The sequence below is a fragment of the Glycine max genome, chromosome 8 (genome assembly GCF_000004515.6).
Source record: "Glycine max cultivar Williams 82 chromosome 8, Glycine_max_v4.0, whole genome shotgun sequence".
Taxonomy (NCBI): Eukaryota; Viridiplantae; Streptophyta; class Magnoliopsida; order Fabales; family Fabaceae; genus Glycine; species Glycine max.
In genome coordinates this window covers 22485095-22504742 of record NC_038244.2, presented here as the reverse complement: position 1 = coordinate 22504742, position 19648 = coordinate 22485095, and the positions used below count along the sequence as shown (strand labels likewise).

General features: G+C 33.4%; 2 protein-coding genes across 3 annotated transcripts; one reads left to right on the top strand and one right to left on the bottom strand.

The window, feature by feature from the left end:
* The first annotated feature begins 10237 nt into the window (after window positions 1–10237).
* Window positions 10238–14246, top strand: LOC100781960 (pentatricopeptide repeat-containing protein At3g29290). 2 transcript variants are annotated; one of them, XM_041018438.1, is made up of 2 exons: window positions 10238–12403; window positions 13207–14246. In XM_041018438.1, exons 1-2 carry the CDS (start codon window positions 10448–10450, stop codon window positions 13372–13374), a joined length of 2124 nt encoding a protein of 707 aa, XP_040874372.1. In that variant the 5' UTR covers window positions 10238–10447; the 3' UTR covers window positions 13375–14246. The 2 variants fall into 2 exon arrangements, with proteins under 2 accessions (XP_040874372.1, XP_040874373.1); XM_041018439.1 differs by having other exon boundaries at window positions 10240–12403; window positions 13210–14246.
* Window positions 14247–15168: 922 nt separating this feature from the next.
* Window positions 15169–19298, bottom strand: LOC100794695 (pentatricopeptide repeat-containing protein At2g31400, chloroplastic). Its single transcript, XM_003531845.5, has 4 exons — window positions 17107–19298; window positions 16003–16219; window positions 15624–15808; window positions 15169–15540 (listed from the first exon to the last, which is right to left on the bottom strand). Exons 1-4 carry the CDS (start codon window positions 19071–19073, stop codon window positions 15273–15275), a joined length of 2637 nt encoding a protein of 878 aa, XP_003531893.1. The 5' UTR covers window positions 19074–19298; the 3' UTR covers window positions 15169–15272.
* Window positions 19299–19648: the final 350 nt, after the last annotated feature.

Below are 19648 nucleotides of genomic sequence, written 5' to 3'. Positions count from 1 at the left end.
TCAGAGTCTATAATCCCGTTCATTAATTCAGTGTAACGGGTGAAAACCAATTATAATCCCGTTCATTAATTCAGTGTAACGGGTGAAAACCAATGACCCTAATGCAGTAGATGCTTCATAAGCAACTAAGTTTCTCAACAACACTTCACTGTTCAAGTCTAAACCAATTGTTGGAAGGTTCAGTGTTACTGTTTTTACATCAAATCCAATAGTTGATATGTCTCCATTGGTGGCGATGAAACAAAGGCCGGACTTTTAGAGTTCTTTGACTGAAGGAATAACAATTTCCTCCATTAAGGGTGGTTTGTTGATGACATTATCTGAGCTCAAATTCCCATCATCTGCTTTGGTTGCTTCTTTATCCTGAGAGAAAAATAAGTATTCAACAGGTTGTTTTATAATTCCTGTTCCAGGAAACCAAATGATAACTTTCAAGGCTCTACATTGTAGGACTTTCATAATTAAGCTTATTAATGTTGTAACCAATTTTGAAAGTACCCTCCAAACCTCACTGAGAAATTGCTTGGCATAGTTCACAATTGATTTTTCATTGTCCTCCTTATCTCTATGTTGATCCTCTAATTGAACTAGATCTGATTGTTCTTCCAATTTAGGCGCAATCATGGCATACAAAAAATCTAGCAAATGTGTACACTCTGAGACAATGATCTCTGGATAGTCCTTCTCTATCACCTTGAAAGGAGAAAGTTCTTTGAACAATCATATCAACATTGAAAGCAACATGTCATCTGCTAATTCTAGTGATGAGAATTTGAACTCCAACATCTTTCTCAACACAAATAGTGGAAGTTGGTTTTCAGGCATTACTATGTCCTTCAAGATTTCATTGTGAGCAATTTTCCTCCCTGCATAATCCATCAAGTGAGACATTCTTGATGAAACTCTTGGTATCATTGCTCCATCTTGAATGCTATAAACTTGAAGGAACTCAAGCAAAAATGAGGCATCAATTACCTATTAGAATTAATGTCTCATGTGAGAGACATGTGACTTATGTAAGAACTAGTAAATAAATAATTAAAAATTAAGGGCTAAATTGTAATTGGGTTTAATAAGAGAAGTTTCTAGAGCTAACTGGAGAAAGGTACAAGTCTTCTTATGGAGAAAGGCACACATCATACATCATTATCTATTATTTATTGATTGTTTGTGAAAATCATAGGTTTCAAGATCCTGTTGTTTCCCATAATTGATAGTCTAGAAAACCCCTTAAATCTTTTACATGTGATATCAGAGCCAGATTATGAAATTTATGATTCTACAAGAATGATTTAATTTCTCCCAATTATGCATCAATCCTAATTATGAAATTTAGGGATTTTTTTTTCCGTTTCAAGTATGAAATCTTATATTGAAAAGGGTATCAATTGAGTTAATGAATGCGCAAAATTATTCGTGTTCAATGAAGAAAAACCTATATTTGTATGTAATTGATACTTTGAATTGTATGTATTAAATTTGGAGGAAGATTTTAAATTTATATTTTTTTGTAAAATTTAATTTGATGATAATGAATGGTGTTTGACTTTTCCTTAAACATATATTGAATAGAGAAAGAAAGCCATGAAAGCTGCAGAGTTTTTTTTATTTTATTTGTGATGGAGAAAACACAGCCGCGCATGTATGTTACGTTTATGATTGGGGTGAAGGAATTTTGGAAATTACGTTTTGGAGAAAGGGAATGAAAAGCAAAAAATTTTCTGCCACCGTCCGTGAATTGTTTTATTTTGCTGCAGTACGTACCTACGTTGTAGGAAGAATATTGAAATTTTGAAAATTTCTATTTGCAACCTTATTTTTGATATTTCCAATCCCACTTGCTTATTTTTCCCCAAAAATGATCATTAAACGTGATTAAAGGATTGAAAGTTTATATTCTTTAATTAAATTAACGTGAATGTTTTGCAATTATTGGTAGCAGTAAATATATGTATATGCTACATATTTGCTTGAACGTGTTTGAATGCAAAAATACAAATAAATGTAAATATTATTTTATGGTCTGGAATGAAATTAATAGAATGACTATGAATTGCTAATAGCAATAAGTATGTGCAGGTCATATATATATTTTGTTGGAATTAAATGTATGTTGAATTTGTTAGTCACCAAAGTGGCCAAATTTGTAAGGTTATTTAATTCCAAATTAATGATTATTTCAATTATATTTGGTTGGAATTAAATGTATGTTGAATTTGCTAATCACCAAAGTGACCAAATTTGTAAGGTTATTTAATTCCAAATTAATGATTATTTCAATTATATTTGGTTGGAATTAAATGTATGTTGAATTTGCTAATCACCAAAGTGACCAAATTTGTAAGGTTATTTAATTCCAAATTAATGATTATTTTGATTACTCATAGAATAATGAATGCTAAATTATATGGTTATTGGTTTATGGATAATTGAAATTCATTGTTATAAGGCATCTATGGATCGCCCAAAGGTTGATTAGTTGTTCTTATAATTAATGAATATAATTGTAGGTGATTTGTGTGTATCATTAGTTTTATTTATATGCCCAAAGGAAATAGATACTACTAATTGATGCATATTTAATTGCCGAATAATGTTAAGAATTTTTATTAACATCATTATGTTTGTATGTTGTGTGTTGGTGTATCACCCAAAAGAGAACATCAATATACATTGACCGTTATCTCAATTAATCATATGTATGACATGTATTTTATGTCTTAAAACACTTATGTGAATTTTATTATGTAATACATGTTTTGAATTCATTGGATTCTTATGTATCATCTGTGCCAATTTTAATGGGCTTAACTTCTCTGACTGAGCAAGTCCAATTTCACCTCGGTGTTTTGGATCATGATCTTGCTATGTTGGAAGAAAAGTTTTTTACTATTATTGATGCTAGACAGTATTAAGACAACTCTCCCTAAAATTGAAAGTGTTAAAAAGTTTATGGGATTAGTGGAAGAGTGCTCTCAAACAGCTGATAAGTCTGTTGTTGAGACATTAATGAGTACATTGACCACCATGAAGTTTGATGGTTCACGTATTATGTATGAACATGTCATTGAGATGACAAACATTGCAGCAAGACTTAAGACCTTGGGAATGGATGTGAATGAAAACTTTCTTGTTTAGTTTATTATAAACTCATTATCGTCTGAGTATGGCCCGTTTCAAATGAACTATAATACTATGAAAGATAAATGGAATGTGCATGAATTGCACAGTATGTTAGTTCAGGAAGAAACGAGACTTAAGAATCAAGGAAGTCACTCAGTTCATTATGTAAGCCGCCAAGGAAATCAAGGAGCTTGAAAAGAAATTTATGAAGAAGCATGATAGAGGCAAAGGGTCATTAAAGAACAATGACGACTCTTTGCAAATCCAAAGAAAGATATCAAAGGGAAATAATTGTCAATTTTGTAGGAAATCCGAACATTTCCAGAAGGATTACCTAAAGTGTAAGTCTTGGTTCGAAAAGAAAAGTGAGCTTAATGCTCATGTATGTTTTGAATCAAACTTAACTGAAGTTCCCCATAATACATGGTGGATTAATTTTGGATGTATGACTTATGTTTCTAACATTATGCAGAGATTCCTTACAATCCAAAACCATAAGCCCAAATGAGAAGTTCATTTTCATGGGGAATGGAGTGAAAGTTCCAGTGAAAACAATTGAGACTTATTGTTTAAAACTCGACATCGTTTAGATTTACTGAAAACTCCTTATGTACCTAGTTTATCTAGGAATTTAGTTTCATTATCTAAACTTGATGTTACTGGATACTCTTTTAATCTTGGTAATGGATGTTTCAATTTATTTAAGTATAATCATTTCATTGGTACTAGTATTATTTGTAATGGTTTATATAAGTTGAAAATAGACAATTTGTATGTCGAAACTGTTTTAACTCTGCATCATAATGTTGGCACTAAACGTAGTTTAGAGAATGAACGATCTGCTTTCTTGTGGCATAAATGTTTAGGTCACATTTCTAGAGAAAGGATGGAAAGATTAATAAAGAATGAAATTCTTCCTTATCTAGATTTTATGGATCTAAATATTTGTGTGGGTTGTATTAAGGGAAAACAAGCAAAACATACAAAGAAAGGAGCTACAAGAAGCACTCAGCTTCTTGAAATCGTGCATACTGATATTTGTGGACCTTTTGATGTTAGTTCTTTCGGAAAAGAAGGATACTTTATCACCATTATTGATGATTATTCACGTTACGATTATGTCTACTTACTTCCTGAGATTTCTTAGGCAATGGATGCCTTAGAAATTTACTACAATGAAGTAAAAAGGTAATTAGACATAAATGTGAAAATTATTAGATATGATAGAGGTGGTGAGTATTACAGAAGATATGATGAAACTGGGCAACACCCAGGTCCATTTGTTAAGCTTCTTCAGAAACATGGCATTTGTGCGCAATACACAATGCCTGGTACACTACAACAAAATGGTGTATCAGAAAGGCATAACAGAACTTTGATGGATATGGTTAGGAATATGTTAATCAATTAGACTTTACCCGTACCTTTGTGGATGTATGCCTTGAAAACTGTCATGTATTTGTTGAACAAGGTTCCTAGTAAGGCAGTTCCAAAGACACCTTTTGAATTGTGGACAAATAGGATACCTAGTATAAGGCACTTGCATGTTTGGGGTTGTCAGACAGAAATAAGGATTTATAATCCGCAAGAAAGAAAATTGGATGCAAGAACAATCAATGGATATTTCATTGGTTATCCAGAAAACTCAAAGGGGTATATGTTTTATTGTTCTAATCATAGTATGAGAATTGTCGAAACTGAAAATGCAAGGTTCATTGAAAATGATGAAATCAGTGGGAGTACAGTTCCACGAGAAGTGGAAATTAAAGAAGTTAGAGTGTAAGTCCTTTTAGCTTATGCCTCTAACAATAAGGTGATTGCTCCTTTAGTTATTGCTACAAAATTAATGAAGAGGAGCAACACAATAATGAACCCATGATGCATAATGAACCTATTATGGAAGAACTACAAGAAGTAGCATTAAGGAGGTCTCAAAGAGAAATGAGACCAGCTATTTCGAATGATTATGTGGTATACCTACATGAAACAGAAACAAACTTAAGCATTAATGATAATGATCCAGTTTCATTTTCACAAGCTATAAGTTGTGATAATTCTGAGAAGTGGTTAAATGTCATGAAAGAAGAGATAAATTCCATGGAACGTAATGGAGTTTGGGACCTTGTAGAATTACCAAAGGGTTGTAAGAGAGTTGGTTGTAAGTGGGTCTTCAAGACTAAACGTGACTCTCATGGCAACCTTGAACGTTACAAGGCTAGAATTGTTGCTAAGGGATTTACTCAGAAAGATGACATTGATTATAAAGAGATGTTTTCACTGGTCTCACGAAAGGATTCTTTCAGGATTATCATGGCATTAATAGCCCATTATGACTTGGAGCTACATCAAATGGATGTGAAAACTGTCTTTCTTAATGGAGATTTAGAGGAGAATGTTTGTATGGACTAACCAATGAGGTTCTTAGTTGAGGGAAAGGAACACATAGTGTGCAAACTAAAGAAATCAATATATAGTCTTAAAGTAAGCTTCCCGCCAATGGTATTTGAGGTTTAATGATATCATTGTTTCCTTTAAATTTAAGGAAAAATATTGTTTATCACTGTATGTATCTAAAGGTCAGTGGGAGTAAGATTATTTTTCTAATTTTGTATATTGATGATATCTTGCTTGCAACTAACGATCTTGGTCTTCTTCATGAGACTAAGAAGTTTCTTTCTAGTAAATTTGAAATGAATGATATGGGTGAGGCAAGCTATGTGATAGGGATAGAAATATTCTACATAAATCACAAGAATTGTTAGGCTTACCTCAGAAAGCATATATCAATAAAGTACCAGAGAGATTCAAGATGAAAAGGTGTTTAACATCACTTATTCTAATTTAGAAAGGAGACAAATTTAGTCTCACACAATGTCCTAGAAATGACATGGAACGAAAACAAATGAAAGTTGTTTTATATGCATCAGCTGTTGTTGCATCTAAAAGCTGAATTTGTAGCATGTTTTGATACTACAATTCAGGTTCATTGGCTGCGGAACTTTATTTCGGGGCTTGGAATTTTCGACGGTATTGCTAGGCCGCTGAAAATGTATTGTGATAACTCCGCAACAATATTTTTGTAAGAATGACAAGTACTCTAAGGGTGCCAAGCATATGGAATTAAAGTACTTTGTCGTGAATGAAGAAGTTCAGAAACAAAGAGTGTCAATAAAATAAATTAGCACAAACCTTATGATAGTTGACCCTTTGAATAAGGAATTACCGTCCAAGACATTATAGAACATGTTGAAAGTATGGACATTATTGTTATTGATGATTATTAAGTGTAATTTATCTTATGCATTTTAGTGACACTCTGAGCTCAATTATGCTATGTTTCTGATTAACTGTTCTCTATGTTTGCATGCATGTTTGTGTTAGAGTAATGTTAACAGGTTTTGTCTTGAAAAGAAGACATTATGTTGGACCAATTATGTACTCCTAACTAATGGTCATATTAAGGAGAAGACTAATTTGTAGTACATGGAAGGGACTATGTCGATTAGATGATGTACAACCGTCATGACTCGAATTAGTTCCTATTCTTAATCATGAAATTATGATGTACCCAATGTATAGAACAATTTAGTCAATTTTTAATGCGTATTATGTTAGTTAATTTATTTATTTATTTAGTCCATAATGTTTATTAATGTCACATGAGTCAAGTGGGAGAATGTTAGAATTAATGTCTCATGTGAGAGACATATGACTTATGTAAGGACTAATAAATAAATAATTAGCGATTAAGGAATAAATTATAATTGGGCTTAATAGGAGAAGTTTCTAGAGCTAACTGCTACTTGAAGGGAGTAGTGGTTATAAAAGAGGCTTAATACCCACTAACGTGAAATAAGGTCCCCTTCCTGACCAGAAAAGTGTTCTCTCTCACTCATAGTCATCACGAACGGAGAAAGACAGAAAAAAAAGGCATAAGGAAGTGAAATCTTATTTATCTCCTCTTTCAAGGAAATCAAAGTGCACCAGAGAGAAGTTCCTATGAAAAAAAGTACAAATCTTCTTATGGAGAAAGGTACACATCATACATCATTATCTATTGTTTATTGATTGTTTGTGAGAATCATAGGTTTCAAGATCTTGTTGTTTCCTAAATTGATAGTCTAGGAAACTCCTTAAATCTTTTACATTACCATCATCCACATCAACGTTCCCCCATTAAAATATAAGTACCTGTGGTAGCATGCTCTTATCCTATGTTCTAACCTTATCAATTGGTCAACCATGTGTTCTAACTTGCGGTTTTGTAGCTTTTCTTGGAATGTTTTTGCTGATGCAATTTTATATCTCTCCATCTCATAGAGTTCTTGACGCCAATAATGATAAGGTCCTATAGCAACTTGTTGAGGGGTATAAGAATCTGGATCAGGGAATTGATCATCTTCTATCACTTCATTAAGAGTCTCACGTATTTGAATCACCTACCGAAACTCATCAAAGTTAGTTTTGGAAGCATTTGCTGTGGTGGGTCTGAAATAAGACATGTTTTGTAGAAATTAGTCTCACAAGGAATGAATGAGTTGTTTTGGTTCTATGCTTAATGAGAAGAGAAGGGAGTTTAAACTATAAATTATGCTTTGAATATCATTAATTAATGGCCATTATGTTATAGCTTTATGTTCAATAGTGAGAAATGCGTTAGCATAAAAAAATAGTAAGAAATGCGCTCCTTATGCTTTAAATGTAAATGAATTACAGTAAGTTATTACTTGCCAGCAAGATTGAGTTCGTTTTGTTTCAACTTTTTTTTCATGAAAAATCACTTTTATTTTAAAAAATAAGCAGTTTAATTTTTTTACCAGTATATTTAATTTTCAAATAAGCTTTTGAAAAACTGTTATAATTAATTTTCAAAATTAAAAGTATATTTAATATTTGTAATAAAAAATAACTTACCTTGATTTTATAAATTCTATAAAAATAAATAAATTATTGTTATATATATATATACACTTTTTTAAAAGTTTAAATAAATGCACTCTAAATTTCTAATTAGCCTTTAAAGTGAGCTGAGTATGAAAGTAAAATATTTTTCTTCTACCAATGAGGTTCAGTTTCCTTAAAGCTGTTGACAGTCTCATGATTTCCCCCGCTTTGAAGATATCTTTCTTTGGAAAAAAAAAATCTTCTTATAACAATTGGGGTATTTATGCATGTTTTTCATATAATACTACTATAATATTTTTCTTATAATAATTGGGATATAAATTTAGCATTCGAGCAACCGCAATGTGCACAACCTAAAATTTAGGATAAACAATTACTTTTGTGTTTCAATAGGTAATGTATCTCCTCACGATGAGAATACAAAATTAGTCTTTAAAGTGTAGGAAGTGCGATAAATATATCTCATTCGTTAACTTTCATCCGTCACCGTTAATAAAATACCCTATGTATGGAGAGACAAATTTTTCACTGAAATGATTGTCAACGTGGATTGTCAGTATATGGACATATTTGTCATGATATTGTTTTTTGACTTTTAGTCTTCTTATTCCACTGACAAATATGTCTTTGAAAAATGAAAATGGAAAATTTAGTCCTTGAAAGTATAAAAAGTACAACAAGTATATCCAAATGTTAATAAAGGGCTGTGACCAATTATTATTATTATTATTATTATTATTATTATTAATATTATTATTATTATTATTATTATTATTATTATTATTATTATTATTATTATTATTATTATTATTATTATTATTATTATCTGTTTGTAATTTATTGTTCATATTCGTCTAGTACTTATGCAATATATTTTTTAAATTTTCTTTTAATATATATATTTTTATTATTTTGACTTCCTTGTCAAACCTTAATCTTTGTTGTTAACAAATAAATTTATCTTATATCTTATAATTTTATCAAATTTCTACTAAATTTCTCGCTTTTAATCTTTAAAATTATTCCATATCTCAATTTCAACTTAAGTACCCTTATATTTAGATTGAAAATAATATGTTGAGAGTTTTGAGTAGAAAAATGCAACCGTCCGCAAGATCAAATTTATTTTTAAAAAAGAATTTAATCAACTATTTTTTTAAAGAAAAGTCTCACAAAATTTAAATTAGATAAAATTGAAGTGGAAATAAAGTATTTTTCCTTAATCAATAAAATGCATATATATATATATATATATATATATATATATATATATATATATATATATATATATATATATATATATATATATATATATATATATATATATCAAATATGAAATAATCCATTGGATAAACCTTATATACTTCCACTTAAGATAACACTTATTAACTTTAAAACAAAAAAATATTAATACAAAGGTTTATTCTTTGTCTTTGGAACGTAGAGTTGTATTTCTTGCTGATTCAGGAGTTGCAACGACCTTGTATTCCATTTGATATATTGTGACAGAGTATATAATAAAGATTAATAGTTAATTGAAGAAACAAAAAATTTCAAGAAATAAAAGACTTTTATTTTTTTTAAATGGTATCTCAAATTTTTTATATCATAAAACTAAAGAAATTTATTTTATTTTGGAAAATAAGTAGTCATATTGATTAATTAAAAAACTAATTAACAATTTGATAGATGGCTAAATAAATAGATAATCAAAGTATAAGAGTTCAAATCTTAAGCTATATTTTACTGTTTTTAATCATGTTTTCCCTAGCTTCTCTCGTGTACAATTCATTATTCACGTTTGGATATACTTGTCGTATTTTTTATACTTTTGGGAACTAAAATGAGAAGACGAAAAGTTAAAAAAATATTATGACAAATATGCCCATATGCTAGCAATTCACGTTGGCAATCATTTCAGTGATAAATTTGTCCTTCCGTACCACGTAGGTTATTTTATTAACGGAAGTTAACGATCGAATATATTTGTCGTACTTTACACTTTTAGGAACTAAATGTTGTATGTTCGTCTTTTAGAGTACATTTATAAGCAAATTATATAGACAGAGACAAAAATGACTATTTATCCTAAAATTTATTTGGTTGCTATCTATCATAGGTGGCAGAAATGAAAGGCAGAAAACTGAGGAGAATTTATGAACATTTTTTGTATATAGACCAAATTCAATCCTCACCGTTCAACTAACCTGGCACACATCGAACGGCTCAGATAAAAGGGGTTAAACCACGCCTCTATCCAAAGCTTCTTCTCATCTCTGCCAGAGACACAGCTTCTGGTGATTTCTGCTTTCTCCATTTCTCAAAGTTTCCATTTTTTTTTTCTTTCTCTTTTAATTCTTAACGTTTCATATATTGGGTCATGCTTTGTTGGGTGGTTCCTTGGTAATAGTATATTGATATGCCCCTTTTGTTGAGTTTCCCGTTTCAGTTCCACACTTGTCTTCACAAGCTTTGTTATTGTCCCTTTCCTCGTACCAATGCTTATGTGAGCACACGCGATAACTACCTTGGCATTGTTTTCTTGTCACAATCGAAATACTCAATTGGGTCAACAGGGTTTCATGAGGCCACTCCACTGTCCAGGGACACGGTCGCTGCTGTTGTTGACTTTGGTCTGTGTGAAGAAGAATGTGATGGTAGTGTTGTTTTTGAAGGAAGTGAAACGGTTGATACCAACCCTTTTGTGTCCAAGGAGGAATTGCCTCCTTGGGGAGAAGTAGAGCTGGAAGATGGTGATGTTGAAATAAGAGAAGAATTTGATACATCTTTAGTGTCCGAGGAGCAGTTGCATTCTTGGGGAGAAGTAGAACTGGATGATGATGATGATAGAGGTGTAGAAGGTGTTAATGCATATTTTGTGTCCAAGAAAGAACTGACTCCTTGGGGAGAAGCAGAAGAAATTGATGGTGGTGTAGATGACAACGCCGAGGACAATGTTGAAAGAAGAGTGAACGGGGAAGCATATTTTGGGGCCAAGAAGGAATTGCCTCCCTGGGGAGAAGTGGAAGATGCGGCTACTGATGATTTTGACAACAGTGTTGAAAGAAGAGCAAATGGGGTTGTATATTTTGGGGCCAAGGAGGAATTGCCTCCCTGGGGAGAAGTAGAAGTGGAAGAAGATGGACACCGTGATTCTAGACCTGTTGAAACTACTCCATCGGCTATAGAGGGGATAGGACTAATGAATGAGCACGGGGCGCTTTTTCTTGAGGAGTTGGATGAGAATGTGCTGTCTAGTAGGATTTTGGTGCTTAGTAGAACTAACAAGATTAGAAGTGCAATGGAGTATTTTAGGTCTATGGAATTATCGGCTATTTCTCCAAATATCCATGCCTGTAATTCTCTTATTTCTAGCCTTATGAGAAATGGGTGGTTTGATGATTCAATCAAAGTTTTCAATTTTACTAGAGCAAAAGGGATAACTACAGGGCATACTTATAGCTTGATTCTTATGGCACATGCAAAAGCTCACGGTTGTGATTCAGCTCTTAGATTCTTCAGAGAACTAGAAAGTGAATGTGATGTGGAGAAGGATTTTGATGCAATTGTGTACAACACCATGATATCTACCTGCAGAAATGTTGAAAATTGGAGTGAAATAGAAAGGTTGTGGAGGAGTATGAAGGCAAACGGCTGTGCTGGTACGCGTGTCACGTATCACCTATTAATCAATAGTTTTGTACAATGTGACCAAAGTGACCTTTCTCTTTATGCTTACCGTGAAATGGTTCAAAATGGATTTGAACCCGACGGCAATACATTGAATGCTATCATTAGTGTATGTGCCAAGGAGGGAAAATGGGATGCTTCATTAAGTGTCTTTAACAAAATGTTGAAGGATGAGCTTAAGCCGAACTTAGTTGCGTGCAATGCATTAATCAACTCACTTGGAAGAGCAGGGGAACTCAAGCAAGCATTTCAGGTCTACAACACCATGAAATCTTTTGAACTTAAACCAGATGCATATACATTCAATGCTCTACTAAGTTCTCTTAACAAGGCTGATAGGCATCACAAAGCTCTTGAGCTTTTTGAGATGATTGAAAGAGATCAAACATCTCAATTCAATATACATTTATACAATACTGTTTTAATGTCTTGCTCAAAGCTTAGGTTGTGGGATAAGGCTATAGAAATTTTGTGGCAGATGGAAGCTTATGGACTGTCTGATTTGACAATGTCTTATAATCTTGTCATCAGGACCTGTGAGCTTGCAAGGAAGCTAACAATTGCACTGCAGGTGTACAAGCACATGGTTCACCAGAAGTGCAGTCCAAACATATTTACTTATCTGTCCGTGATTAGATGCTGTGTTCGTGGAAATCTCTGGGAAGAGTTAGAAGAAATCCTAAATGTGAGTAAAAAGCATTTTCAAATTTCTAAGCAATATTTGTCTAGTTTGTTATGAGAATTACAGATGATAGAGTGATAGTTGCTCAGTTGAAAATGTCTTTTCGAAGAGATCGTACTTTAACCAGTCAATTTATAGATTTGTTTATGCTAGCACTACTTTCACACAAGACAAATATTTCATCAAAATAATTTATGAATCTTATGCCTTTAATTTATGAATTGTAAATGATATCAGTAATGAAAAAGGTTATCATTTGATGCAAAGTGATATTGTAAACATTTTAAAAAATCCCTGAGATGATAAAAATTTATGAATTGTCTGCCTTTAATCTTTGCACTGTAAATGATATCAGCTAAGAAAATGATTATCATTTGGTTCTAAGTGCTATTGTAAACATTTCCAAAATCCCAATGAGATGATAATAGTTTATGAATTTTCTTCATTTAATTTGTGTACTGTAAATGATATGAATTATGAAAAAGGTTATCATTTAGTACTAAGTGCTATTGTAAACATTCTAAAAAATCCATATGAGATGATAGTAATTCTTTCAAAAAACCTTGCCTTCAGAAAGTTGCTAGACAGTTAAATTTAGTACTTCTTGGTCTTGATATGATAAATAGAAGCCACTCACAGCAACATTTGCAAACCATCTTTGTATTATATATATGAATACTTTGGATCCAAATTGTCTTTTTTGAGGCAAATAATTATAAATTTTAATTAGGATAATAATTAATTTACCTTATTTTCTGGCCTGACATATATATATTTGACCTCCCTGTTATCTGTTCTTTATGCAGCAGACCATGCCAAATGCCACTCTTTATAACGCAGCTGTTCAAGGGCTGTGCTTACGTAAAAATGATGACTTGGCAAATAAGGTCTACGCAAAAATGCTAGAAAGTGGTTTTCAACCTGACGTCAAAACACAAGTACTTATGCTTCGTATGATAAGGAAAAGGAAGTAGCCAGTAGTCTATTAATTGTTATAACTAACACAACAGTTTTGAAACGATAACCAAAAGGAGTGTAATATCCCTGATTTTTTACTTCTTGGCGGCTTTCACACTACGGTACTTCACGTAGTGACACTTTACGGTCAGAACTCTCTACCGGTAAGAACCTTCCGTAAGTAGTCATTTCTGAGATCTCAAAAATCAATTTTGTCTGTTTCTAGGATCAACAACTGAACCCACAGATCAACAACACAACAATTTTCAGTATGCTTTGTTTTTGCTCAAACGTTTTTCGGAAAATTTCCCAAAAGGTATTCATTTCATAACTACTCCAAGCCGCTTAACTATGAAGTTCTTAAGTGATGGGTTATCGAAAAGTAGATGCATCTTGTTAGTATAGATAGTACCAATTAATTCTTTTAAGGCATCTTCAGTTGTGCAATTTCATGCTTGCACAATCTCTAGATCTCTTTCATTCTAGTGTGATTCGATCGAGGTGTTACAAGAAGATATCAGAGTCAATTGAATCAGGGAACAAATTCAATAGTAAATATTTTTTTGGGTCTTGGGAGAGAGAATAACAGACATGTTACTGTAAGTTTGTAACAACTATATAGTTATCATCCGCACACTCTTTTCTTTCTTTCTTTTTCCTTTGGTATTGAGGGTTGTAAAGAAGCTTCTTGTTTGATATGTATGTAAATGATGTAAATGCCCAAGTCTTGTACTTATTTTCCTGTTAAATTCAAGATTTCTAGTAAAGTGTTTGGACTTAGCAGTTGTCTCTCTTACTACTAGTTTGTGAGTATTCTTCCTTAGTGTTGATTCTTTATAACTTCTTGTGCTCTTAAATACAAGTTATGATATTATTATACTTGGAAGTAGTTCATGATTATGCACTCTTCTTGTTGATTTTTCTTGTGATACATGAAGAATCATACTTTTTCTTTTCTCTCTTTTCTCTGCCTAGAAATAACGAATATCAAGTATCAATACTTTAGTCTTCCAGAAAAAAAAAATAGCATTATAATAACAGAAATTATCATTTTCATCCATTTCTGAGCTTCATATTAATCTTATTCTGAGTCTAGGTACAATTTTTCTGAGGCTGAAGTATGAAATTGATATAGCCTCGTTTCATAGCGAAGACGATAAAAAAAACCTAATTGTTGGGTTGGTTTACACAAATCCTGTTGCATGTGCACTGGTTGAAGGCACTGTTGAGTTGCAAGATGATGACAAGTATCCAATCATCTGTAATTGATTCGTTTTTTTCAGTTTCCCCCCGTTACACTGGTTTTCAAGATCAATCCCGGCTGTAAAGCACGATAGGACTTTTCACTAACATGATATTTGTCTCTACCGGTTATTAGAATCTTATGATTCACAATTTGATATAATTGAACTAACTATTAACTTGTTTCATAAGATGAAGATTAATATCGATTGACTTTAAATCTTATAATATAACTCATACAATTCAACAATATTAATTTTTCTTTTACTTTTTCATTCACAAGAAATTTAAAAAGTCAAGTATGTTTAAACGGTTAAATGAAAAAGAATGAGTGAGCACTTCTAGACTTATGATATCATATTTGATTATTCCACTGGTCTATTTGTTTCATTCATTGCATGCACTCTATTTGATAATTTCATCTTGTTTCCATTCTTTTCAAGATACAGGTTTTACTCACTCAGATATAACTAATAATTTTGTTTTTATCAGACTTCATTGTCAAGTTATTTTATCTATTTCTAGTTTAAAATTATTACATTGAACACTGATATATCATCTATATGATATATTTGAAGTTATTTTTCATTATCTCAACCTTACAATTTAATACAAATTATGATTCACGATTCAAAAATTGGCTTTCCAATTCATAATTTGAATCTCAATTTCTCTACAATGCACCAAGAGATGGTATATTGAATGTTTGGTTTCTCTCAACTGGTTGAGAATAAACAATGCAATCATGGAGAAGCAGCACATTCAATGTGCTAGGTTGTCTCAACCAAGCAGCTACTTCAGGTCCTTCTGATTTAAACCTCCCCAAATTACACTCAGAAATCTGAAAGGGTGCACCAATGCCATTTAGGAGTGCCTCGACAGCCTTTCTTAAAGTGCCATTGCCGACTACTTTGCTATGCTTGCCCCATCCAGTTAATATACTGCAAAAAGGTTATGATTAAAACTTTAATCCTCATTAATCCAATTAAGGATAACAATAATCTTAAGAGGGAAAGATGCAAACCTCAATATTGGAGGCAGCTTCTGGCCTCCAAAAACAGTGGTACGCAATTCAAGCAACCATGTATGCACCATTGCACAAGCTGCTCCACAGGACGTTAGATGTAGATCCAAGGATTCAGTAGACCAACCCCCTTTCCACACATTTCGGTTTCTTCCTTCAATCACAACCATTTGAGCCCCTAGTTTCTGATGTCAAAATCAATTTATTATAAAAACAGAAAAAAAATGGAAAAGTTAGATCAATGTAAAGAAAGAGTGCATCTCCTACAAACTCCCAATGCTAATCATTTCACTAATGAGATATCAATACAACACATGCAGTAGCAAATTACAAAATTAACAGATGCAAAAGTAGCAAGTTTCTAATCACTCAATTCTACCTGACCAAAATGCCACAACATATCAGTCAGAGCATTATAAAATGCAGATGCTGTTGAAGAATCCAAGTGCTCTAGTTCATCAAATAGTGTCTGAGTCTGATCCCATATGCCTTGCCTGTGACCCATAAGTAGCCCATGAGCTACGCCATAGACCTGACTATCAAACACTCGGAGTGCATCTAACAACTTTGAAGCATCTTGAAATGTCTCACAACAACTGCATACAACACATTGAATTATACACTTAGTAATTGGTTGTATATTTATTTGAGAATTTATCAAAGTACATCCTACAAAAAATAAAGGAAAACAAAAAGAGTAATAGGTGGTAACAAAAAGTAAAGAACATTGAATACATCACCCATGACTAGGTAATGGTTTGAACAAAAGGATAGGAAGTAATTGCAACTTAGGATGAAATCCCAAGGATTGAAGATGTAGCACTCAACATAATTAGGGGATAAAAAGGGATGGATAAAGTGAAATAAATCACAACAAAATACGGGTGGTTTTTTAATTAATAATTAGAGAAATAGAAGAAAAGTTTTAGTTGAGAAAATTGGACCTATTCTTTGAATAAAAAATAAGACATATTACAGCAATAAAACCCTAGCTTAAAAGAAATCTGAAACCTTAGAGTAGATCTAATCAAAGCCATCTAAAGTAACTTTAATTGGAATAAAAAGAAACTAAAAGAAAGCTGTAAAATATAAAATAACACTGGCACAGAACCTATAAGTGTGAACGATATTGATCTGTGAATGTTACATTCCTGGGGGGAATAAATAATACCTTATGCCTTTCCATTTCAAGCTGATGGAAATCCATTTCCATTTGTGAGATTAGATCTTGATATTGTATTTATGATTAGAGAGTAATTAGGGATTTGTTCATTATCACTCAAATTAGATTGATTCTATGTAATTAATGTAGATCCTATTTGCTCATTACAAATAAAGGATTAGTGTGGTCATCCTTAACACACAACATTAGAGTAAATAATTCTTATACCATTTACCTCTTCTATTCTGGGGTAACATGTAAGTGACTATATAAAATAGAATGGTGTAAGACAAAAACAAATATCGGATAGTTATTTGCTACCTGCAAGCATTCAAGATGGCTGAAAATGTGACAACATTTGGTTTGATTTCCATTTCGTGCATTTTTTGAAAGATCTGCACTATGAAGAAATTGTCTTGTCTGCTCCTCTTATCCTTCTTCGTAAGACCTGCTTTTTCAGCAGCAAGTTGCTCCAACATCTTCATGATTTCATCATTGTTCCCAATGTCAGTCTTCTGATCTTGAAAGTTACCTACAATAAGCCTAGAAGATGAAGGTTTAATTTGATGCTCATTGGCTTGAAAAGGAGTATCAACAGCACATTCCAGAGCTGGCAGCTGCTGTCCTATTTTGAAGGCATCAATAATGGAGTTGTAAGTCACAACATTTGGCCTACTTCCTTTCTCTGTCATCACATCCAGCAGCCTCAGAGAAGATTCAATCAAACCATTTTTGCATAAAGCATCAATTAGAGCACTGTAAAATACAACATCTGTCTTCATGCCTTCCTGCTTTAGCTCTCTATAAACATCCATCGCCTCAGCATACATTCTACCTTTAGTGTATATTTTAATCAATGTTGAGTAAGTTAGATCATTAGGATAAATGCGTCTTGCTTTCATCTCATCAAATAATTTTTGGACCTCAACATACTTGTTATGTCTGCCATATCCCTCGATCAGTGCATTATAAGTTACTACGTCATTTTTTATCCCACAACACTCCATCTCTTTGAATTTACCCACTGCCTCCTCAAACCAACCAAGATTTGCATATAGTCCAACCAGTGTATTGTAAGACACCCTGTCCAACCTAATCAGCAGGTGCTTCATTTCATCATATATATTTAGGGCATCTTCAAAGCGCTCAGCCTTAGAATATCCAGCCATCAATGTACTATAAGTCACCACATTGGGCCAAATGTTCTTAGCAGGCATCTCCACATCAATAGCATGCCTGGCAAGATCCATCCGTCCACCTTTACACAGCGCATCCACATATGTATTATAAGTATACACATCACGCCCAATCCCTTTCCATTCCATTTCAGCTAACAAATCCCTACACAGTTTCCACCTACCCTTCGCAACACAAGTTTTGAGAAGTGAATTGTAAGTAAGCCGATCCGGCATACAGCCAGCAGCTATCATCTCCTCCAAAAACTTAACAACTATTTCAAAGGTAAGTTCCCCTTTAGCCCCTGCATCAATAATGGCATTGTAGGTAACCAAATTGGGTTCCAAGCCAAACTTTCCCATGCTCCTCAACAAACTCACCGCCTCTGAAAAGCGATTGTTCCTGCCAAGTGCACTAATCATGGCAGAAAAGGAATAGACAGTGTTTCCATACCCTCTAGTCCTAGACTCTTCAAACAAATCCAAGGCAAGCTCAATCTTCTTTAACCTGCCAAGGGTCCTAATCATGTTGCTGGTCAACTTCCCCATGAAAGTATTATCAGTAGCCCTACTCATAGCAAAATCATAGGTCCTAGTGGCTAGCAATAGGTCACCAGTATTGGCAAACTCCTTAAGCAAATAAACATAATCCTCAGCAACATAAAGCCTATAATGAAGCAACACACTATCTATGGCAGAAACATCATTACCAGCATTGGTGAGGCTATGCAGGACCTCCTCGGCAGCCTTCGAGTGCTGCTGATTGTTGGGGACGGCCCTGGGGCCGCCGGAGTTCATCTTCCCCGGGTTCCGGTTGGACCGCCGGCCGGAAAACTCGGGCGCCAGCCGGGTTTTCTGGGCGCCAAGCCACGGACTCAGGGAGGATGAAAATGCAGCAGAGGCAGTGGCAGCAGCAGAGGGAACACCTGCACCTGCACCAGCACTTGATGCAGGTGAGGAATAGAACCTGGTGGAAGAAGAAGACCACCGGTTCCGGTTGTTGTTGCGGCGGTGATGGCTCCTGTTTTGGTTATGGTGGTGGCGCTGGTTGTTGTTGGAGGGTATTGGGGGAACGGAGGAAAAGTGGGGTCGGGGTGTTGGGGTTGACGCCATTGCACTGTTGAGGCAAAAGGGTATACGAAATGAGGAAAAAGATGAGAGCTTTGAGGGTTTGTGATTGAGTGATAGCTGCAGCTGAAGCTTAATGGAGTGAGAGAACAGAGTGTGGTGGTGGTGGATTCAGTCCACGCACGGCTTTCAATTTAATCTCTTTTTTTTTTTCTTTCTTTTCCAGACATTATCCCTCCTTCATCCCCCTTAGCTTTAATCATTTCACACCTTTTCAGCTACTCTTATTACTATTATTATAATTATGATAATAATAAAATAATTGGATAAGAATAAGTAAGACTTAAGAGGATTCCCTATCATTCTTAACCTTACCAGTTACCATAATCTACACTCAACTCTTTAACTGTTTCTTAAAAACTCGTGACTTTAGTGCTTTTACCGATTTTTAGTTGTTAAACTATAACTTGTGTTTTTAATGAGTAAATTTTATGCTGTGATTGATTTAGAGGAGATGAAAATAGAAGGCATATAATATGAAAAAGGAAAAGTAGAGTAGAATTAAATGACATGCTGTGCTGTTTGTTTTAAGTGAAATAATTGAAAAATAGAATAGAAAT